Genomic DNA, 19,787 nt, shown 5'->3' on the forward strand with positions numbered 1-19,787 from the left:
GACCCCTGCTAACCCAGCAGTTTCCAGTTCAGCCCTGGATAGCAAAACAAATTTAACAGCTTGCCTAGTACCATGAGATGGGTGCTTCTCATGAGTAGTTCAGGCTTTGTGTCTTAACAGCTCTTAATTGTTTGCTGGGTGGGGGCTAACTTGGAGCTGTTGTTTTTCTTTTTTTTTCTTTTTTCCTTTATAATCCCACACCTTGTTCTTCTATCCCAACATTCATCTAATCCGGAACAAGATGTTCCCTGTACCTCTCAGGTGTGAAACATCCCTACTGATTAAAAATACCTCTCATCCTAACTGCAAAACCTGTGAGGACGTGTAAGGAAGGGGTTACAATCTAATGTTAGGGTGAAAGCAGGTGAAAGCTTTTCTTTTAAAGAGGAGCGGGGGAAGGTTATAGGAAGCCTGTTGGCTATCAAGAAACCACTCTTTACTGGAAAGCACATGTTTAGCTAGTGTTCAGTGCATTTACAATAAGGTATTGTAAATGATAATAAAAAACAAATCAAAACAAGAAAGCAAACAGACAAACCTCACATCTTTCTTTCCCAGCACTGTAAATAGTAGGTGATTCATTAGGACTTTGGAGAAAGAACTCTTCCAGCCTCCTAAGCATAGCACTTCTGTTTTTAAATATGCATCTTCCTGCGTGTACTGTCCTTCACATTATACCTGGTTGTGTGGGTTAGATGAGTGGACAGTGAGGTGGATTGAGAACTGGCTGAATGGCAGAGCTCAGAGAGTTGTGATCAGTGGCACAGAGTCTAGTTGGAGGCCTGTAGCTAGTGGTGTCCCCCAGGGGTCAGTASTGGGTCCAGTCTTGTTCAACTTCTTCATCAATGACCTGGATGAAGGGACAGAGTGCACCCTCAGCATGTTTGCCGACAATACAAAACTGGGAGGAGTGGCYGATACGCCAGAGGGCTGTGCTGCCATTCAGAGAGACCTGGASAGGCTGGAGAGGTGGGCRGAGAGGAACCTCATGAAGTTCAACAAAGGSAAGTGCAGGGTCCTGCACCTGGGGAGGAATAACCCCATGCACCAGTACAGGGTGGGGGTTGACCTGCTGGAAAGCAGCTCTGCCGAGAAGGACCTGAGAGTGCTGGTGGACACCAAGTTAAGCATGAGGCAGCAATGTGCCCTTGTGGCCAAGAAGGCCAATGGTATCCTGGGGTGCATCAGGAAGTGTTGCCAGCAGGTCGAGGGAGGTGATTCTCCCCCTCTACTCAGCCCTGCTGAGGCCACCTCTGGAGTGCTGCATCCAGTTCTGGGCTCCCCAGTACAAGAGGGATGTGGCACTACTGGAGCGAGTCCAGCGAAGGGCTACAAAGATGATTATGGGACTGGAGCATCTCTTATATGAGGAAAGACTGAGAGAGCTGGGCCTGTTTAGCTTGGAGAAGAGAAGGCTGAGAGGAGATCTTATCAACGTGTACAAGTATCTGAAGGGAGGGTGTCGAGAGGATGGGACCAGACTCTTTTCAGTGGTGCCGAGCGACAGGACGCGAGGCAATGGGCACAAACTGAAACACAGACACTTCCATCTGAACATGAGGAAAAACTTTTTCACTGTGAGGGTGACAGAGCACTGGCACAGGTTGCCCCGAGAGGTTGTGGAGTCTCCTTCTCTGGAGATATTCAAAATGCGCCTGGATGCAATCCTGTGCAATGTGCTCTAGGTGACCCTGCTTGAGCAGGGGGGTTGGACTAGATGATCTCCAGAGGTCCCTTCCAACCTCAGCGATTCTGTGATTCTGTGTTATAGGTTCACAGAGTCGGATTACACTGTGACTGCAGACAGGGCAATATCTGCTTAAACAAGATGACACTTGTGTGTTGAAGCATGTTGCACTTGTCTTGCTGCAATGTAAACTTTTGTGACGATTCCTGTCCGAGTAGAACAACTTCCTGCGGAGGGTTGCTCCTACATCAAGAGACAATGTGCTTTGAGTAGAACAACTTATTGTGGTCCGCTCCTACATCAAGAGACAATGTCATTGTTCCTGTGCTGAGGTTTTAAGTTAGTTCCTTAGATGGTGCAGGGGTGAGAAATGAAGAAGGGATTCAGAATTAGCCCTGGGTCTTCTATTTCTATACTAGTTTTACTTTCCTTTTGTGGAGTTATGTTATTCTGGTACACACGCTCGTTATTTCTTTCCTCTTTGTTTATATGCTTGCAATTTAATTTAATTTACTGAGCTATGAGATTTTCTTTCTGAAGATATTTAGGTTCAACCATACCTCTTTGATTCCTCTCTGCACTCCCTCAAACCTCCTGCTCTCTGATAACTGGGAAGAGGATTCATTTCCCAGATTCCAGTTTCACTGTCTTCCCTTTCTTTTTACCTCTGGGTTTAGGAAGCATCTTCTAAATGTGCRCTCGAGTTGTTGAGAGTTTCTGTTCTGTATAGTACTTGACAATGTCTGTCTGCTTCTTGAGAGGTGTTTGTGCAAAATCAAGGGTATGCCTGACAGCTCCCTATAGACTGTAAAGAGTAAGTGGTACACGCACAGAGAGAAAGCAGTTGCCAAAGTTTTGGGGAAAGCATTAATGCTCAAAATAATAATAATAATAAAAAGAAACCCTTGCAGCAAGTGAGAGAGTTGCTCCACTGGTAGGCAAGGAGTAAAACAAAGGAAATGCCAAAGAGGGGKCTGGATGGGGACCCCAGATACAAACCATCTAGGTGACTAGGAGAGCTGGGGGAAGAGGGTTTATGGCCAAACTGAAAAGTGGGCCTCTCTGGAAATTTATCTGCCTGCAGACCTCACAGGCTGCAAAGTCTATTCAGTCTCCTAGGTAGGCTAGGTACCTTTAAAAGGCTCAGGTAACCCTGTACAAGGTAACCAGTGTATGAGGGTGGTTTGGGGGGGGGGGGCAGGGTTGTGCACTTCTAGCTTGTATGCTGTAGATAATATGCTCCTCTATTGGAAGCAAAGCCCATCGAACTATACACCTTTCTCAAGCATAATTTCTGTTCAGCTTGTTCCAGTTTGTTTTAATCAGAACAAACTGTTCTTGTGTCCCTGTAATGACTACTTGGTCACTGCGTTGTTTTGGGTAGTTTGGACGAGGGCTGAAGTAGTTTTCCTTTATTTAGAAATGCTTGACTCCTCCCTCTTATGCCTTTTTTGTGTGAGAGAATAACTGTTAGTTTTCTCCTTATCTTCACAGTCAGAAGGCACAAGGCTGCAGAAGGACCTGCGAACATACTTGGCTTCCGTGAAAGGTAAGGTCTGCGTAAACAGAGCATTTTCCCCTTTAGTGCTTACATATGCAGTGAGGTTTTCTGTAACCCATGCACTTCCTGGTGTTCCCTATCTCAGGGATGAGTTTTGGGAACGAAAAACCTCATTTTGGCAGGGGAGCTCAGAATTCTTTGGGACCAGGTGGGATGGGATTGTGCTTTCATGCCAAAAGTGGTGGTGCCATCTTAGCAGAAAAACTCATTTCCTCTGCTAGTGAAGGATGAGTGTGGACAGTTTGATGTGACTACATTCTTGAGTTCCTTTCTTCTTCTGGTTACCATCCATCTCTGTGTCTTCATTASGCATTCAGTAGGGAACAGCTTAGCATTTGTCGTAACCCATTCAACACCTCTGAGTCCCCATCCTTCAGGAGAAGGGATAAAATGGGGGGAACACACTWATTCTCAGTTTCTGAGGCGGTTCCCTGTTCTTTCCTAGCCATGCACGARGCCTCCAAGAAGCTGACGGAGTGTTTGCAGGAAGTTTATGAGCCGGATTGGCCTGGGAGAGATGACACAAATAAAATAGCAGAGGTAAGACTGTACAGGATTTGGGGTCCCTAGGCTTGGCCTGTCAGAGGAAATGAGMTTTGGAAGCTCTGTGAGCTGTAATTCCTTCAGACGTAGCTTTGCAGTGAGAATCCTCCCAAGCTTAGTATTGGGAGGAGGGGAAAGCTGAAGGGAGGTGGCCTGTGTTTTCATCCATATTTGTGAAGGCAAAAATGGGACATACTGTCCCCAGATGCTTGAATGCTACAGAGAGCCCTGCGCTTATGTGCAGAAGCAGTTTTGTTGCCCCAACAGTGGCTGAACAGAGACGGTAGATGCCAAAAGAGTGTTAAGAGGCTCAACTGAATGTATGGCTTACACTCTGTGCAAAAGAAAGTGCTCTGTCTGTGGGGGCCATGGTCCTTGAAGGAAGAGATCGTTCTGGCCTTGGGCTCTGTTATAGTTATAGGCAGTACCCACTAATCTTTCCTGATTAGCTTCTAAAATGGATTTTGTAGACCTTGTTCCATGGGCTTTTCCCAGGCCTTGAGAGAAGATCTGTCTCATTAAACCATCCTCCGCTGCTTTAAGCCTTGGTCTGTCTTTGACCTCTCTAGGTCTCTGTTTTCCCTTCTCCTATGTCTGTCGCTTCCTAATTGCCATGGTATTCCTACAGTATTGCAAGCCTCAGATTCCCTCTTGTATAACGTGTCAAGCTGCTCTTTTATGTGCTTTTCTTGCTCTTCCATCAGTACATCAACACTATGTGCCTTCACTCTCCAGAAGAAAACTGTGTTGCTCTTTTTGATAGCCAGCTTGTGCCATTACAGAGCTGTTAACATTAATGCTGCCAGCCTCCCAGTATTGTTCATGTGTGTTGTCACTGCTAGCTGTGCTCTTCGTTTCGTCTTAAAGCAATCCCTTGACAATGTGCAATGCTGGAGATGTTTTCCTAGATCCCTTTAGCTCTTCAATGCTACTCTCTCTGGAGATTGTTCTGTAGGAGAGATACTAGCCCAAGGAGCTGGCACGCAATGCTGCTAGAGATCTGTGGGCAGATTATAAATGAGAACTTGGAGATTTTTTACATATGGAGCAGGGAAGAACTCAAGCCTGGTTCTGGCAGCCTGCAAAGTCCAAGGCTGGCTGTGAGCTGTGCATTGCCGTTGATAAATGCAGAAAGCATTTCAAATGCAATTATTTACATCATGGTATAAATCTAGAATTGCATGTCTTGTACCACTACTTTGTGCTGTGTCTGTGTTGGTGCAAGCTATGCCAGCAGCAAGGCAGATCTTCAGGCCTCCTTGCTGTAAGTGAGAGGAAATAACCTGTGCTGTGTAGACCTTCACTGAGCCCATCAGCCTCTCTGTCCACATGAGGGAAATGGAGGGAAATGAGGCAGGGAACCTAAATCTGTACCCAAAGCATCACCAGAGCAGCTATTGTGTAGCTGCAAAAACCTCCCTCTCACAGTAGCACCAGCAGCTGCTATATATTTGTTGCCATCTTGTTTGGCTGAGCCATACGTCACCCCAACCTGCTGTTCTCCTCATCCCTTGGTGAGGTGATGCCTGTCCAAATTGCCCAGTTGCTTTCTGTGGAGCTTGGGGCACAGCCTGTCGTTTGGCAGCTTGGTTCCTCCTTGGCATGTGTGTGGTATGTCCAGCTGGAGGCAGACACCCTCAGGTCCCTGGCTGAGCTGGTCTGCTGAGCAGCAGCTGTGGTAGTTCAGCTCCATGGCTCCATCTGCCTTGAGACTGCAGGATGGGGCCACAGCAGTTGTAGTGTTGGAGCAGTGGGGAAGAATTAGGGAGGGAAGCAGAAGAAAGATTGTTTGCTTCCCGCAGTTTCCCCTGCAGAAAACCTTACCTGAAGTAATGTCTGCATTTTTTCCTAGGAAATACTGACTTCAAAGCAGATAAAGCAAACAAAACCTGAACATTTCCAGGTCAATTCTTGCATTAACATGGAAACTTTCCATTAGGAAGTGTTGTTGCAGTGAATAATGGAGTTGTAATTCAGCTGGTTTGGCTTCACATTTTCTTTTGGCCTTGTTTCTTCTTAAGCCACTGAGATGCCTCCTGGGAGACTGTCCCTTCAGATAATTTGAGTCAGAGAGGTCAAAGGGAGTATGAGGCCTGAGAACTAACTGAAGCTGCTCTGAGGGTCTGCAGGAGTTTTTCCAGCCCCCCTTCATCTTTTAATGCCTTTGTTTATTCATGTTTCTCTCTTTTGGTGAAAGGCAGGCAGGAGAAAAGTGCTATTCCTGCCGAAAAATTTTTTTCCATGTAAAGTGGGCATTTTTCTTTAATATTTTAACCAAAACCATTTTTTCAAGCAGAAAAAACAGAAGAGAGGGACAATTTCCACCTAACACAAGCTGTTGATGGAAACTTAGCATGGTTAAGATGAGATCAAGAGTAAATTGTGCTCAGGTTGGGGTGCAAGCTTTGAATGTGACCTCCACGGGGCTCTTGAGGCAGGTTGTGTGAGGGCTAAAGACTGCTAACATAGCTTTCTCTCATTGTTCGTTGTCCTTCAGAAAGGTATGTTGTAGTGAAAAGCAGAAAATAGTGCTTAGTGGTGTCAAGTGTCCTGTTCTTGTGGCTGCTGGAGGGAGGGGACTGAGAGGAGGAGGTAAAGTGCACCTAACCTTCATCTTCCCTTCTGTTGCATGGATTTGGGCTAGCACCGTAGGGGAAAAGAAAGGTTCTCAAAGGTTCATGAAGGGTGCTGTGTCCTTGTAGAGGTTGCCTGAATTAGCTGCATCAAGCCCTATCTGTTTCTACATTTCTGGTGTGAGCTATGTTTTCAAGTCACTTCTCTGTTCCTTAGTTTTTTTAAACAAATAACTATTTTTCAAGAGCACTGGGGAATGGAAACTGTTGATTGTAGCATTCATTGACACAAACAGAAATGCAAAGCTCTGTGCTCTTCTCACCATTAGTTAGCTCACTGCTTTTGTTTTTCAGAACAATGACCTCCTCTGGACAGATTTCCATCAGAAGCTGGTGGATCAGGCCCTTCTGACCATGGATACATACCTTGGCCAATTCCCAGACATTAAAGTAAGATTCTCTTTATACCTTTTGATCTAGGGTGTTATAGCAGATGAGACTTTATAAGAATCCATTTCTGGCATCTTCATCTTCTTTAGCAGGATGTGTGTGGGGGAAAATACACTGTGATGTAAGAGATGTGCCTGTGGATTAACACTGGTCTGGGTTGGGGAAGTTATAGAGGTGGTCCTGTGGACTCCTTTCCTCTTTAGCAGTCAGAAGGTAAGGAGCTGTGAAGTGTGGTAGAGTGGGAACCTCATCTTGTGCTCTTGAGAATTGATTGTCTGGAACTGCCCTGCCATCACAGATGACTGCAGCTCAGGGTTGCCTTTTCTTGCTGGGGGGGGGGGGTGTCCCTGGGGAGTCAGCCCTCTTCTGCTAGTTGGAGCTCCCTCCGTAGTCCTCATGGATGCAGTGTGTTTGGAATGGCAGTGGCATACGCAGAAACTTTGACGTCACAAAAGGAGCAAATGAAAAGGAGCAGAGCTTCTGAGATGCACTGAAGTGTGTGAGCAATCTTTGTCTATGCCTTTCCAAAGCCAAAGAGGTTACCATAAGCAACCTGTTTGACTCTGCCCTGAAGCAGAGGAGGAGTGCCCACGCAGTRTCTCTGCTGGTAATAGATAGCTGAGAGGTGGTAGGATGTTTCCTATGGACTCTTGCATGGGACCTCCTAGCTGAGATGCAGAGCCTGAATGTGTGGGCTGATTAAGACACAGTAACAGCAGAGTAGGAGGTTTTCCAGGCCAAAGCTGACGAACTTGTCATGCCCACGTTCTGGAGAGTCACCATGAGCAGGACCACAAGCATCGTGGAGGCAGCATGTATGCATGTTGTACAAGAACCTGCAGTGACTGCCTGTCATATATCACTTGCACTGATTCTTGTGATTGTACTTAGCCCTGGATACGTCCTTTACAAATGGTGGCTGTGCTGCTGCAAACTCTACTTTTCCAGCAGCCAAGATCTTTGTAGCTCTGGGTCCTATGAAAACTCTGTGTTCTCCTTTGGGCTTAAAAATGACACAGAGCGAAGAAGCCAGGGGAAGGATGCTAAAGAGAAAACATTACTACAAAACAAGAGGCTGCATATTGCCAGTTCTTTGTGGGGGAGGGGGACAATGCTGGATAGGATCTTTGGGGGAAGCCCTATGTTCACCAACCTGGGCTAGAATGTCCTGTGAACTTCCCTTCCCCTACTGTCCTCTCCATTCATTTTGAGAAGGTTATGCAGGAAATGTCTTCACCATATGGAAGCACTAGTAATGATATCACCATATGGGAAGTATCAGCTTGGCTTCCTCCCAGTGAAAACAACCCTTTCCCTACCACATGTCTCTTAAAACATTTGTCAACATTTGTTGCTTCAGGAGGAGCATGCTGTACCAATGTGGGGCAGGTCACAGGCGTGTAAAACTGCTGCAGAAGGGCAGTGTCCTTGCCTCCTGGGGATCCTTGTTTTTGCCTCAATTTCCAGCCTCTTCTGTCCCTGGAAATATGAAATGGGGAAGAAGGAAGAGATTTGCTGCCACTTTCCACCTACATGAGGCTTTAATGCTGGTCAGTCCCTGTAGTGTGATTCAATGTGCCTCAGTCAGCAGTGCAGTGACTCTTGCACTGCTTCCATAGCAGAAGGTTTTGTTTCAGGCTTCCTGCAGACTGACTTCTGCACTGCTTCTGTCCAAATTGCATTTTACCAGCCTTCTTGGCTGTGCCCTAGGTCACCTCAGCATGCCACATTTCTTCAATGTTTAGCATCTTTGGGATTTCTTAATTCTGCTGGGATTTTAGACTGGGTTTTTCAAAGGATGATGAGACTGGGACCACCCAAATTCCACCAAAAAACTCAAGGGGTCAGGCACCAAACTAACAAAGATCTTTCCTGACTTCCAGATGGGACGCTAAGGTGTTTATTACTAATGTCACTTTTTCCTAGTCTTCAGATTTTGCTCTAGAAAATGGAAGTTAAAGCAGCTTTGTGCAGAATTTAAGCTTTTCTTTAAAAAGAATGCTAGTCACATTTGGCTCCCTTCTTCAGACGAGCGAGATGTTACCTTTCTTTTGGTACCTACAATAAGACATGGATACATTTCACTGGTCTGGCCATTTCTTTAAAATGGACTTTCAGTGGTATGAATTTAAAAAGGTCAATATGTTTTTTTCTGGAAAAGTCCTGTTCAACTGGATGCATCATTACTGTTACCCCAGAGCTCCGAGAAGTGGCTYAGATAAGTTTGGTGTCTTGGACTGTTAAAAACTATTATAAGAACTGTTCTTGCAAGTTTCTGCAATTTTACAAAAGTACAGCCTGATTTCATGTTAGGAAGTAGAGTTCTTGAGGGTGCCATGCAAAAAACAAGTTGCATATAATTTACAGAATATTTTGGTTTGTTTTCTGTTGTTGTYGTGGTAATAGTTTTCTGGTTTGTGTTTTCCACAAGAGCAAATTTTCTGCTCTTCCTGGAATTCTGGCATTACTATGATAATGAAAGCTGATTTATGGAGAGAAGATAATTTTAATTTAGTTACGTAAAGGCCTAGCTTTTGTTAACAGCCCAGTAATTCAAATGTGTGATCAGTTAGATCATGCATGCATTGCTTATTTGTTAAATACTAAAGTAAAAGTATTCCAAATCTTTCTTCGCTTGAGCTGGAAAAATTCCCTTGAATTTTCTGGACTCCCAACAGGACTTACAGCAGGGTTATGAAGACATGGTATTCCTTTAGCAAGGAATTTTTATAAGTTAAAAGGAATCATTTTTAAAGTTTGGAGGAGAAAAAAGCGAACAAAAATCTCTCTTCTTCTCCAACTCAGAAGGAAAGAAAAGGAAAACAAATAACACTTTATGCCTTCTTTACAGGTCATTATTTATAGCTTCCGGGAGTAACACTCTTGCATACTCTAATATTTCTGAGTGAGTTTTTGATTGGGATTGCAGAGTATGCAAGGAGCACAGTTGTCCAAAGGCTGCAGCGAGCCCGGAAAGATGAACCATAACCCCAGCTCTGAATAGGTGTGGAATTTGGGGAATATCTGTCTCGCACTGACACTGGTGGTCTGTTTCTGCTAGGTTTAAAACCAAACATCAATAAGGGGGGAAAAAAAATTAAATGCAGACTCAAATTAAGATGGGAAAGGTGTTTACTCCTTATTACAAAGGAGTAAACACATCTGTTGGAATTCATGTTTTACCATCAGATGGTGATGGGGTCGCCACAGCTATCCTAGAGTAGGACAAATAAGCTACCTTGCAGGCTTCCAGGGCTAGGCTAAATCCTGTTTTTGCCATCACAGGCAACTGTGTGATCAGTGTTTACTCCAGAAGGACTCACAGTATATCCATGCCTTGCAACACTTCTGTGTACTCTAGAACAAATGTGAGGCCTGTAGTTAGAAGATCAAAGACCCCAAGAATGGGGCAGCAGTGACTGAAGATATTGTTGAGAGGCTGGTGACATGATATCAAACTTTTTGTGGGGTGGCAGGGGAGCCTGGAAGTGACTGTTTGCCACATCACAGAGCTGGGCAAAACCCCTCTAAACCCAAGCTCTCTCTTCCAGTCTGACCTGAGGGAAAAATTCCTTCCATTAGATCCCAAACCTGGCTATGCATTTCATGTGGAGTGTGTGGAAGATGCATTAACTGGCACCTCAGAGATTTTAATGCTGCTGGAAGCCCCCTCCTTCATCCTGTCGCTGTGTCCAACTGGCAGTGTTTCCCGAGATGGCAAACTGCCACAATGGTCCCCCCTACTGTCAGGAGCCTGGAGGAGAATCTGATGTCGGGGAGGTGTTTTCTAGTAACCTCAACTGAGGAATGGCTCAACTTCTTTGTGATTCCTCTCTTGGAGCAGAGGGCTTTGAAATCAGTTTGGGTGTGCATGTGGCTGAGCTTCTGCAGATCTGCTGTGACTCACACAGAGCTGCACCGACGTTTGCTGAAAGAACAGACAAATGTGTGTGGTGGACGTGTGAACTGGTYCCAGCTGGTCTGGCAGAAAGATCGGCCTTGAATGTGGTTTGTAATTTATCTGCAGCAGTCTAGAGATGAGACCACAACTTCCTGCTGAGTGCAGTGGGGGGATTTTGGTTTTGCAAGTAGATCTCGGTGCTGATTCTTCCTCCTGCACTTTTGATTTCTCTGGGTGGTGTGACTAAATAAAAACCCTCCTGGCTTTTTGCTGTGGCTTCCCACACAGCTTCTCCAGTCTGTCTCTAGCCTGCTGATCACTGTCACTGGACCTGGCTCTCTCCGAGCTGCAGTGATGCGAGGGTTAGGCTGGGAAGACCTGAGCTCTAACCTAGAAAGCCTGGGGTGTTTGTGGTGAGTGTAGAGGCAAGAGGTGCGAGGTGTTTGGTTCTTAAAACAAGGCAGCCAAATGGTCCTGAGCCTCGCAGAGGTGAAACTCGAAGGGGAGAGAAAGCCTGAGGCACCTCTGATTAACAGAGGTATCTCGGAATAACAGGCCACAGACCTGACTCTTCCTCTACTCAGTCATGGACTTGTCAGGGCTTTTGCCCTGCATGCGAGTCTGGTACACAATTGACTCCCTCCTTGTGCATGTCACAGCTTTGCTGTATCTTGTATATTTGTGGTACAGTGCTACAGCTTCTCCCTCACACTTCTCTTGAGTAATAGCTAGTTATAACGGACCACTGGTTGTGGCTGTGGTCACAACGTCTGGTATGCACTTGTGCCTAAACCTCCTGTRGCAGAGTCTGAAATGCTGGCTCCTAGGCATATCCTGAGCATGGGGAAGGGGCTTGGGCTGTGCTGGCAACATGAGAAATGCCTTCTTATGTTGACCTTCAAAAGATTTTTGAGCTACCAGATGAACTTGGGCTGAGAGCTGGTTAGCTAGAGGCTGGCTGCAGCCCTCAGGAGGCTCTGAAAATGAAGAAGCAAGTGCCCATAGAACCTGGGCACCTGGGGAGACTTAGTAAGCTATAGTTTGGAAAATGTTCATGTCATCCAGAGGTGGGGCCTGTTGTTTGCTATATGCCTTTGGTCTCCCCGGCTGAGTCTGTTCTCCTAAAGAGCTGACTCCAGAGTAGTTGCTGGCCACAGGCAATTCCCAGGCCCACCTCTCTGGGCAGCCTGTGTGGAGTATCTGGCAGTGCTACCTAGTGTTTTCTGGTGTGGACAGTGCATGGGGTGCTTTAGAAGCTAGCTGGGTTAAGCGGAGAAGGGTTTTCGTGAGAGGCTTTGTGGTCCTGGCTGGTGGGAAAGATTGTCACGACTCTTTTCTCCATCTCTCTTAGTCTCGTATAGCGAAGCGAGGAAGGAAGCTTGTGGATTACGACAGCGCCAGACACCATTTTGAAGCCCTGCAAACCGCAAAGAAGAAGGATGAAACCAAAATTGCAAAGGTAAAGCAAGCAGAAGGGTGTGCAGCCATCCTTTCATTTCGGGGAGGTCTGGTTTTGCCTACTGAACAGGTTTAAAGTGCACCTGTACCTCTTCACTGGGTGTGTTTTGTTCAGAGAGGTGTTGCGCACTGTTGAGGTTTGGCTAGGTATTTCCTTCTCATCTTTTTAGTCCTCCTAAAAGCAGGATGTACTCTGGTGTCTTAGTTCAGACCCACCATTGTCAGTGAGCGTTGCTTGATGTCCAAGGCCTAGGCGTGCGTTTCCTTAGTGGCTGCAGGACCAGTAAGCTCTGTTGGAAAAGCACATGTGCCTCTGTGGGAAGCAAAGCCTTGCAGTGCCACAGCAAAATTTGCTGCTTTGTCTGCTGCTCTGGGCTCTCTGTTTCCCTATGTTAGAGCAGTGGTGAGAGTAAGTGTTTGAGCATTGCAAGCATGAGGTTAGTGGTGTTTGCAAAGTCAGACATGATGTCCTAGGATAGAGACTCTTAGTGTGTGAGTTGCAAGTTCATCAGTACAAATGCACCCTGTGCACACATGAAGCCTGTGTTCTGTCTTCTGTTGACCAGAATTACTGGAAACTGAATATACCTGAAAGCAGGAAGATAAGAGTTTTCTCTCATCAGGGCATCCTGCAATGACTTAGTCTCTGTTAGACTAAGACTTTAGGCATAAAGGTTAACACGTTTGATGTGCCTAAAGGCCTACATGTTCAGGTTGGTGTTGCCTCTTACATATGATGAAGCTTGTCAAAAAGGTGACTGATGAGCTTTAAAAGGTTATAGATGTCTAAACCATAATTTAGGGACATTTAGATGCCTTAAGTCCAAATCAATGGTCCTAAAACTCACCTCAGTGACTGTCTGGGTCCAGATTATCTGACCTCACAGGCAGTAGCGCTGTTTAATCTGGAAATTCCCTTGAATATTTAGTTCTTTCTTGTATACCTGCCAGGACAACCCTGTCTGAGCCAGGTACCCCCTGTCTCTCAGTCCCTTCTGGAAGATAGCAAAACACCACCAATGTCCTATGAACAGCTTGATTCAGATTTAGCCCCAAAGCATGCCTGGCGTACAAGTGCAGGATTTTATTTTTAATAAAAATAAATTTTAATAAAATTTATATTTTCTATTTTAAATATAGCTAAAGAAAGGTGAGGGTGCCAATCTTGTTCTACAGGAGTCTCATGGTTAGAATACTTGCCCAGAAAATGGGCTGTGGTGTACTCTCTCAGCCTGAGGGGATTCAAACCCACATGCCCTGCTCTGCAGGRCAGGTCTTGACACAACAGTCTGGAGGTGGGGAGACACCTTTCATTTCTCTTGAGTGTGGACCATGGCACATCAGGATTCTTCAGGCCAGAGGAGAGCAGGAAAATAAGAGCTTTGAGTCTGTATCTTGTAACCAAGCTGAGAGAGGGGTTCTCATTCTTTCCTTTACAGTTATTTCTGGTGTGCGAAGATATGAACGATAATGGTGTTTCTCCTGTGTGGAARACATAAAGCCAATTCTCTCCTGCAGGCAAACGGACTACATTTAATGCTCAATTGACAGTACTTTAAGCTGCTGGTCATCAGTCATCTGCTCGTCAGTGCATGCACTATGATTAACTCTGACAAACAAAGGGAAGAAAGATTGATGGCTCAGGTGTCGCCGCATCATTTGCGGAGCAAAGAAATTGCTCATTCTGTATTCAAGGCATGAGGACCAGCCAGTTGTGTCTTCTGTTGAAAGCGATACTTCAGCTTGTTCAGGGATAGGAGTAGAATTTCCCTGAGGCATGGTATTATTCTTGGTGTGTGTCTGTGAGATCTTTGCCATGGTGGCAGCACTCTTTGTAGGAATTCACCTACTCAAATTGATACCTGGTGATCTGCACCTCCCTTGTCCTTGCTGCACTTGCTGGTGTTAACCAAAATGCTTGCATGATAAATTTTTTTTTAATGACGGGTGGTCTATTTTTCTCCTGTTGAAGTATGAAGAACAGTACAATTTGAAGATTGAAGTGTTGTGATTTAAGAGACAGTGCTCTGTTACTGACTGAGCCTGTGCAAATGCCTTTTAGTACTTGATGGGACTCTTCTTATTAGCCAAAATGGGCAGTGAATCAGATGTTTCCCCTCTCTGTGCTTTAGGCCATAAGCTCATGCACAGGATAATCTATGACAAGTCGCGCTGTCCTGATCCCGTAAAATTGTGAGCAGTGAGAGTCCCTCAAAGCGATGTATGCTCATCTCAAACAGGCAGGTTTCGTGGCCCAGCATCTCAATCTCACACTTGCAGTCACACAGCCCTGTAGGGTTGTGGGCAGGGGCCAGGGCTCAGAGTGCACTAGGCAAATGTAGGAAGTTCACCTCTCCATTCCTGTGACTGTTGTTTTGCTGATCTGATCTGTGAAGTAGGGATGTTTCAGTGTAAGGTATTTTGAAATGTGATGACAGCCCCCTAGGAAAGAGAAATCTTGTTTATAACACAGCATACAAATGGGAACCAACTTGAATGATGTCTCATGACATTATGGTAACACGAACAGCAATGTGAATACTTTTGGGAGCTATGTGATCTCTTTTTCTCCCCTCCTCTAATACATGGACATTCTTCTCCCACCCAGGACTCCTGCCACATATCACTAAACTCGCAACCTGCCATTAAAATAAAATACTGTGAACTTTCAGCTGTTGCATGCAGATAATGAGTGTTTAATCCTGACCTCTCTTTAAGGAGCTCCCCCTTCACAGTCGTGACTCGGAGTGGGGTTGTCTGTGTGCTAGGTCACTAACAACTCATCTGTTGCTCTTTGCAGCTGGCCGGCTGGTCAACAGTATCCCAGCCCACACTGGAGCATTAATTACCGCTAAACTTGGCATGCTTCAAAGGATTCTTAACTGATCGGCACCAGGATGTTTGTGTTTTCTCTCGCCTTGGTGATATTGGTTTGGCCCAGCCTGTAAATACTCTCTCTGTGATTTTAATTTTTTTTTTTTAATCCTAAAAAATATGTTTGTGTCTTTCTTGTTCTCTGTTTACTTTTTTCTCTTTTCACTCAAACATGCTCCCTCCCCTCCCAGCCTGTTTCACTGCTTGAGAAAGCTGCGCCTCAGTGGTGTCAAGGGAAGCTACAAGCTCACCTCGTTGCGCAAACTAATCTGCTCCGAAATCAGGTGACTGCCGATCTACCTGGCTCTAACCCTGCATGCGCTATTTTGGGTTCTGGATTGTACTGTGCAACTAATCTCTAGGCAACGTTCACTCTAGTCCCCTCTGTTAAGTTTGTCCTTGATACTCCTGAGCCATAGTGGACACGTGGAAGTTGTTGACCAGTGAATGAATCTGTTCTGAAATGAATAGCCGATGCTATTGATTTCTAACCAGGTGTGTTCGTACTAGACTATTGTTATATAGACTAGAACACTAAGGGAGAGGGGAGTGGACTGTAGTTCCTCCAGTTGTTCCTTTTTCCTTCTTTTCTTCTAAGTGAGAAGCATTCAGTTTTTATTGTTGCTGTTTAAAAAGAAAAGATGGAAACATTGAAAAATTGATTTCTGTGTTTCTGCTGTTCAGTAAAGCTGGAAGCAAAACATTGCTTCAAAAGCAATTTCTGTGGCTGCTGAGTTTGTTTGCAAAACTCACCCAGGGTAAGATCTAGGTTTCCAAAATAGACATTGTCTGGCTCTTGTGCCTAAAAGAGCCATTTCCAGAGATACAGAGGTTCAGTCTGCAGAGGAGAAGAGATGGGCCCAGACCAGAGAATTTACACCTCACATAAGAGATTTGAGCACTTCCAAGTTGGAGTTATGATTGCTTAATGTGGCAGGACTTGGCTAAATATTTAGGTTATAGCATCCTGAAGGAAATAAGAGCTCAGAGAAACTACATTGACTAAGGCTTTCAATCCTACTTGCACAGGAGGAGCCTGGCTTCCTAATGAAATCTTCCTTGGTATTTACATTGGAGCCCCTTAAGGGATAACAGAGAACTGACCAAAAAAAAAAAAAAAAGAGGATGGTTTAGTCAGTGAGGGGAAGAAAACACTTTTAATGGATGAGGGATAGTAAATCCATTACCCAGACTGGGAGAGAACCAGTTACCTACTCACAAGTTCCTGGTGAGCTCATCTGTTCTCATTCAAATGCTCGTACTTTTTCAGATTCCTCATCAGTGAATGAATTGCATTTTAGAAACACATAATTGCTCTCACCTTATGAAGCACCTGATTTTTTCATGGCCAGTTTATGACAGACAGGGAAAATACTAGATTGCCACATAAATAAAGTCTGGGAGCAGAACAACTGTTAGCAGTCCTGCTTAAGATACATTGCAAAGTGAGGAAATATGCATTCATCCTTGACTGAAGGGAGAAGGAAATTTGGCAGGCTTCTGGAGGTGTTTTCTGTACCTCAGAAATACTGGGAATAATCTGTTTGGCTGGTGGTATCTTTGGAGAGAGCAGGTTTGGGAAGTTTCTCAAGCCACAGCTAAATAAATCAGTTCGTGGGTATCCTTCCTCTTCTCAAGCTGGCTGGAGTGATTGGGAGCAATGCCGCCTCCCACAGATTACCCAGAGAAACGGTACGTATCCTCCTTCACACTGCCATCTTAGATGGACTACTGTGAGTTAGTAACTTGACTGTACTGGGTGACTTTGCCCTCAAGTGGGTGACAAGGATTTATGTAATCCTTCCACTGCCGTGTTGCGGGGGTATCAACCTCTGCTAAGTGATGTCAATGTTTTCAGTCGCCTCAGATTTTTTGAAATCAATTTAAGTCCTCTTTTAAGTTTTTCCTCTTTAATTCTGGAATTAAATAACGGTATTGCCCATCTCCACTTTGTGTTTCTAATTGTGTGGGCTTTTGACTCCTTTTTTTTTGTTGTTGCTTTGATTGGGACTAACCTAAAAATCTCAAGAAGAAAAAAGAATAGTTTGTATTCTGAACCTGCAAGTTTTCCAGCTTTTCTCCGCAGCACAAGCAGGCAGAGGTTTTTGTATTCGCATGATTCCAAGACTGGAGGTGCTAATGACAACCCTAAATCTCATTAAACTCAAGATAGAAGTGGGAAAATTGATGACACTGCATTTATCTAAGAGCCTCAGAATGTTAAGGCTAACARAAAAATTCCTTCTCCTTGCCAGCAGCCATGTTGCTGTCTCTTGTTGTCTGATAAATCCCTTTACTTTACAACCTTCGAGCAAAAATGGGATCAGCAAGATCTATTATTTCTAYTGTAAAGCCAAGTTCCTCCCTCCAGGATTCAAACCACTAGCTTTTTAGGCCTTTAGTAGATACTAACAACAAGAAAAACAAATTAGGTGTTTTATTTGAAGTCTCCTGGGAGGTTTGCTCTCATAGGCTCCCATTTATGAATTCTGGTGACTCTGCTTTTTGGAACAAAGAAGGAAAGGGCCTAGACCAGCAAATTCTTGCCTTTTTCCTAATCTCCACTGAAATGCTGACTTTGGATTTAAAAGCAATATCCTTGGTGCTGTAGCAAAAGCAGAAGAATGTCTCTGTCTATCTGTAGTGGAAAGCCTGCAAGCAGAACCCTGGGCCCTGCTGCCCTCCCAGGGAGAGGCAGTTCAGGCTGGGACTGATGGGGGGCCTGGGCCTAGGATGGGGTTGCTGCCCAGCTGTCCTCCTTACACCTGCTTCATGGATGTCTTAAACTATTTACTGAGTGATGCACAGCTTACAGCATGGTCACCAATTTACCTGAAAGCACCAGGCTTGGCATTGCAGGACATTCATGAATACTGAGATGTGCTGTGGTAGAAAACAATCTCACCATCCAAGCTGAACAAGCTCTGCTTGATGCTCAGTGCCTTGGCTAGGGTGCCGGTTAGGAGAATGTTTGTGTTGTTCAGCTCTTGCTCAGACCTTCCCCCTTTCAGGCAGAGAGAGAAGAGTGAAAGTTTTCTGAGGTTATGTTTCATGGACCTGGGCCTTACCTCTTCTGCCTTCTCCGTCAGGATAACAAAGATAAAAGCGTGAAGGTGTTCAGATACTATAGCAATGGGCACTGTCCCTAAAATTTGTACCTTTCCTCCTTTCCCCACAAGTCAGCRTTGTTGCCGAATGAGCTGGCTTTTCCTCTAGCAGGGCTCATGACTAAGTTGATGTCGGTCTCCAGCTCTGGCTGGAAGCAGTCTGCTAGCCCATGTGTCAGGACCACTGCATCTAAGCAAAATAATTTCAATCATAAGATTCATGGGCTGGCAAAGAAGTAAAGAATTAATTCAGTGCTGCAACTGAGAACAACAGCACTAGCTGAGCCACGGGCACTTGCTAGATTGCTGATTCCTACTGCTTTTCTAGAGTGAACGTTGCCTGTGGCTGGTTTTGCTTTTGCCTGGGGATGTCACGATATTCACATGTTGCTTTCTAGGTTCTTGACCTTCTGAACAGGTAAACAAGAGAGGGAAGGACTGTTTTTAATATACACCGTGTCTGAAAAACTAACAGCATTTAATGGTGTCTTATCTCCCAGTTATCCTATCTCCTGGGCTGATTCCCAGCCTAGTGTGGAAATTAGAATAAGATAAAGCGAAGGTTGGACTGGGATTTTTTTTCTCCCTTTAAAATGGTTGCATTAGAAACATTCTTGGAGACAGTTTAAGGCAGAATGAGTCTTTGTGATCATTCTCTSTGATTCAGCATAAACTATTTATTCTGCTAAATGGGATTTTTGTTTGTTTTGTGCAAACCTATAAATGTTGGGTTTTTCAGTGAATATAGCAGCCAAATACAGGAGGTTTGGGGTGGAAACATCCTGATCTGTTCTTCCCCTGCCTGTTTCTCACTGGGTCAGCTTAATTTTTGGATACCTGCAAGTTGTGGTATCTTCTTCTGGGATCATCACAATCTCCTCCAATCTTGAGCTCAAAGAGTCTTAGTTCTGCTTTTGGCAGTGATGGGTGACCCTCTGAAAGGTGGAGCTAGTTAGAAAGTAGGAGCTTCTGTTCCTTGTTTGTAAAAGTCAGGAGAGATGGAGAGTGTAAGGATCCTACACAACACTGTGAGGAACAGGACTCTAAATTGCACAATATATTTTAAGTCCTTTCTCCCATCAATCCTGTCTTTGTATATGCCTTTCATTAAACAGTGCTAAGCTGCATTTCTTTAATGAGGCTGGCATAAAGAAGACAAAATCTCATTTTGTAGAAGGGGCAAGAAGCTAAGTTTCCTGTGAGTGCAGGCATGCAGAGAGATCAGGTTTCCCCTGAGAACGCAGTGGCTTGCTGGCTCTTCGAAGAGTCCTGTGACATTGTCACATTCCTGCTGTTGTCGCACATACAAGTAGGCGCTCGTGCTGACCTTCCTGTTCAGATGTGTTGCTGAGTTGCTCACATGGGGATTCACTGTCCTGCATCCCACTGTGCTGGGCTGTGGAAGAATGCTGTGCTGTTGCTAATTAGTAAATGGAGACATTTTATTTAGGAAGCTCTGGATTTTAAGCCAGGGCATTCAAAAGAGGAAGAGACCATCCAGGACAAATGTGGGAAGGGGAACGTGCTTGTTGCTGGTGCTTGCTGTCAGCAGTAGAAACCAGGATCATCCTTTGCTTCTGAAGTGTGTCAGAATTCATGCGTCAGTGTGGGAGTCAGTGAATCAAATTTAAAC

The 19,787-nt window shown here is 44.9% G+C and overlaps 1 protein-coding gene across 5 annotated transcripts in view; it reads left to right on the forward strand.

The window, feature by feature from the left end:
* BIN1 (bridging integrator 1) overlaps positions 1-19,787 on the forward strand; it is a 104,786-nt gene that overhangs the window by 48,511 nt on the left and 36,488 nt on the right. For 3 of the 5 annotated variants that reach the window (XM_026078114.1, XM_026078115.1, XM_026078116.1), the window contains exons 3-7: positions 3,182-3,236; positions 3,694-3,788; positions 6,719-6,814; positions 12,067-12,174; positions 15,239-15,331. In XM_026078114.1, the coding sequence (XP_025933899.1) occupies positions 3,182-3,236; positions 3,694-3,788; positions 6,719-6,814; positions 12,067-12,174; positions 15,239-15,331 (447 nt within the window). The remainder of the gene's footprint in view (positions 1-3,181; positions 3,237-3,693; positions 3,789-6,718; positions 6,815-12,066; positions 12,175-15,238; positions 15,332-19,787) is intronic. The other 2 variants (XM_026078112.1, XM_026078113.1) reach the window with 1 other exon arrangement.

The sequence above is a fragment of the Apteryx rowi genome, unplaced genomic scaffold (genome assembly GCF_003343035.1).
Source record: "Apteryx rowi isolate R43461 unplaced genomic scaffold, aptRow1 scaffold_47, whole genome shotgun sequence".
NCBI classification, from domain to species: domain Eukaryota; kingdom Metazoa; phylum Chordata; class Aves; order Apterygiformes; family Apterygidae; genus Apteryx; species Apteryx rowi.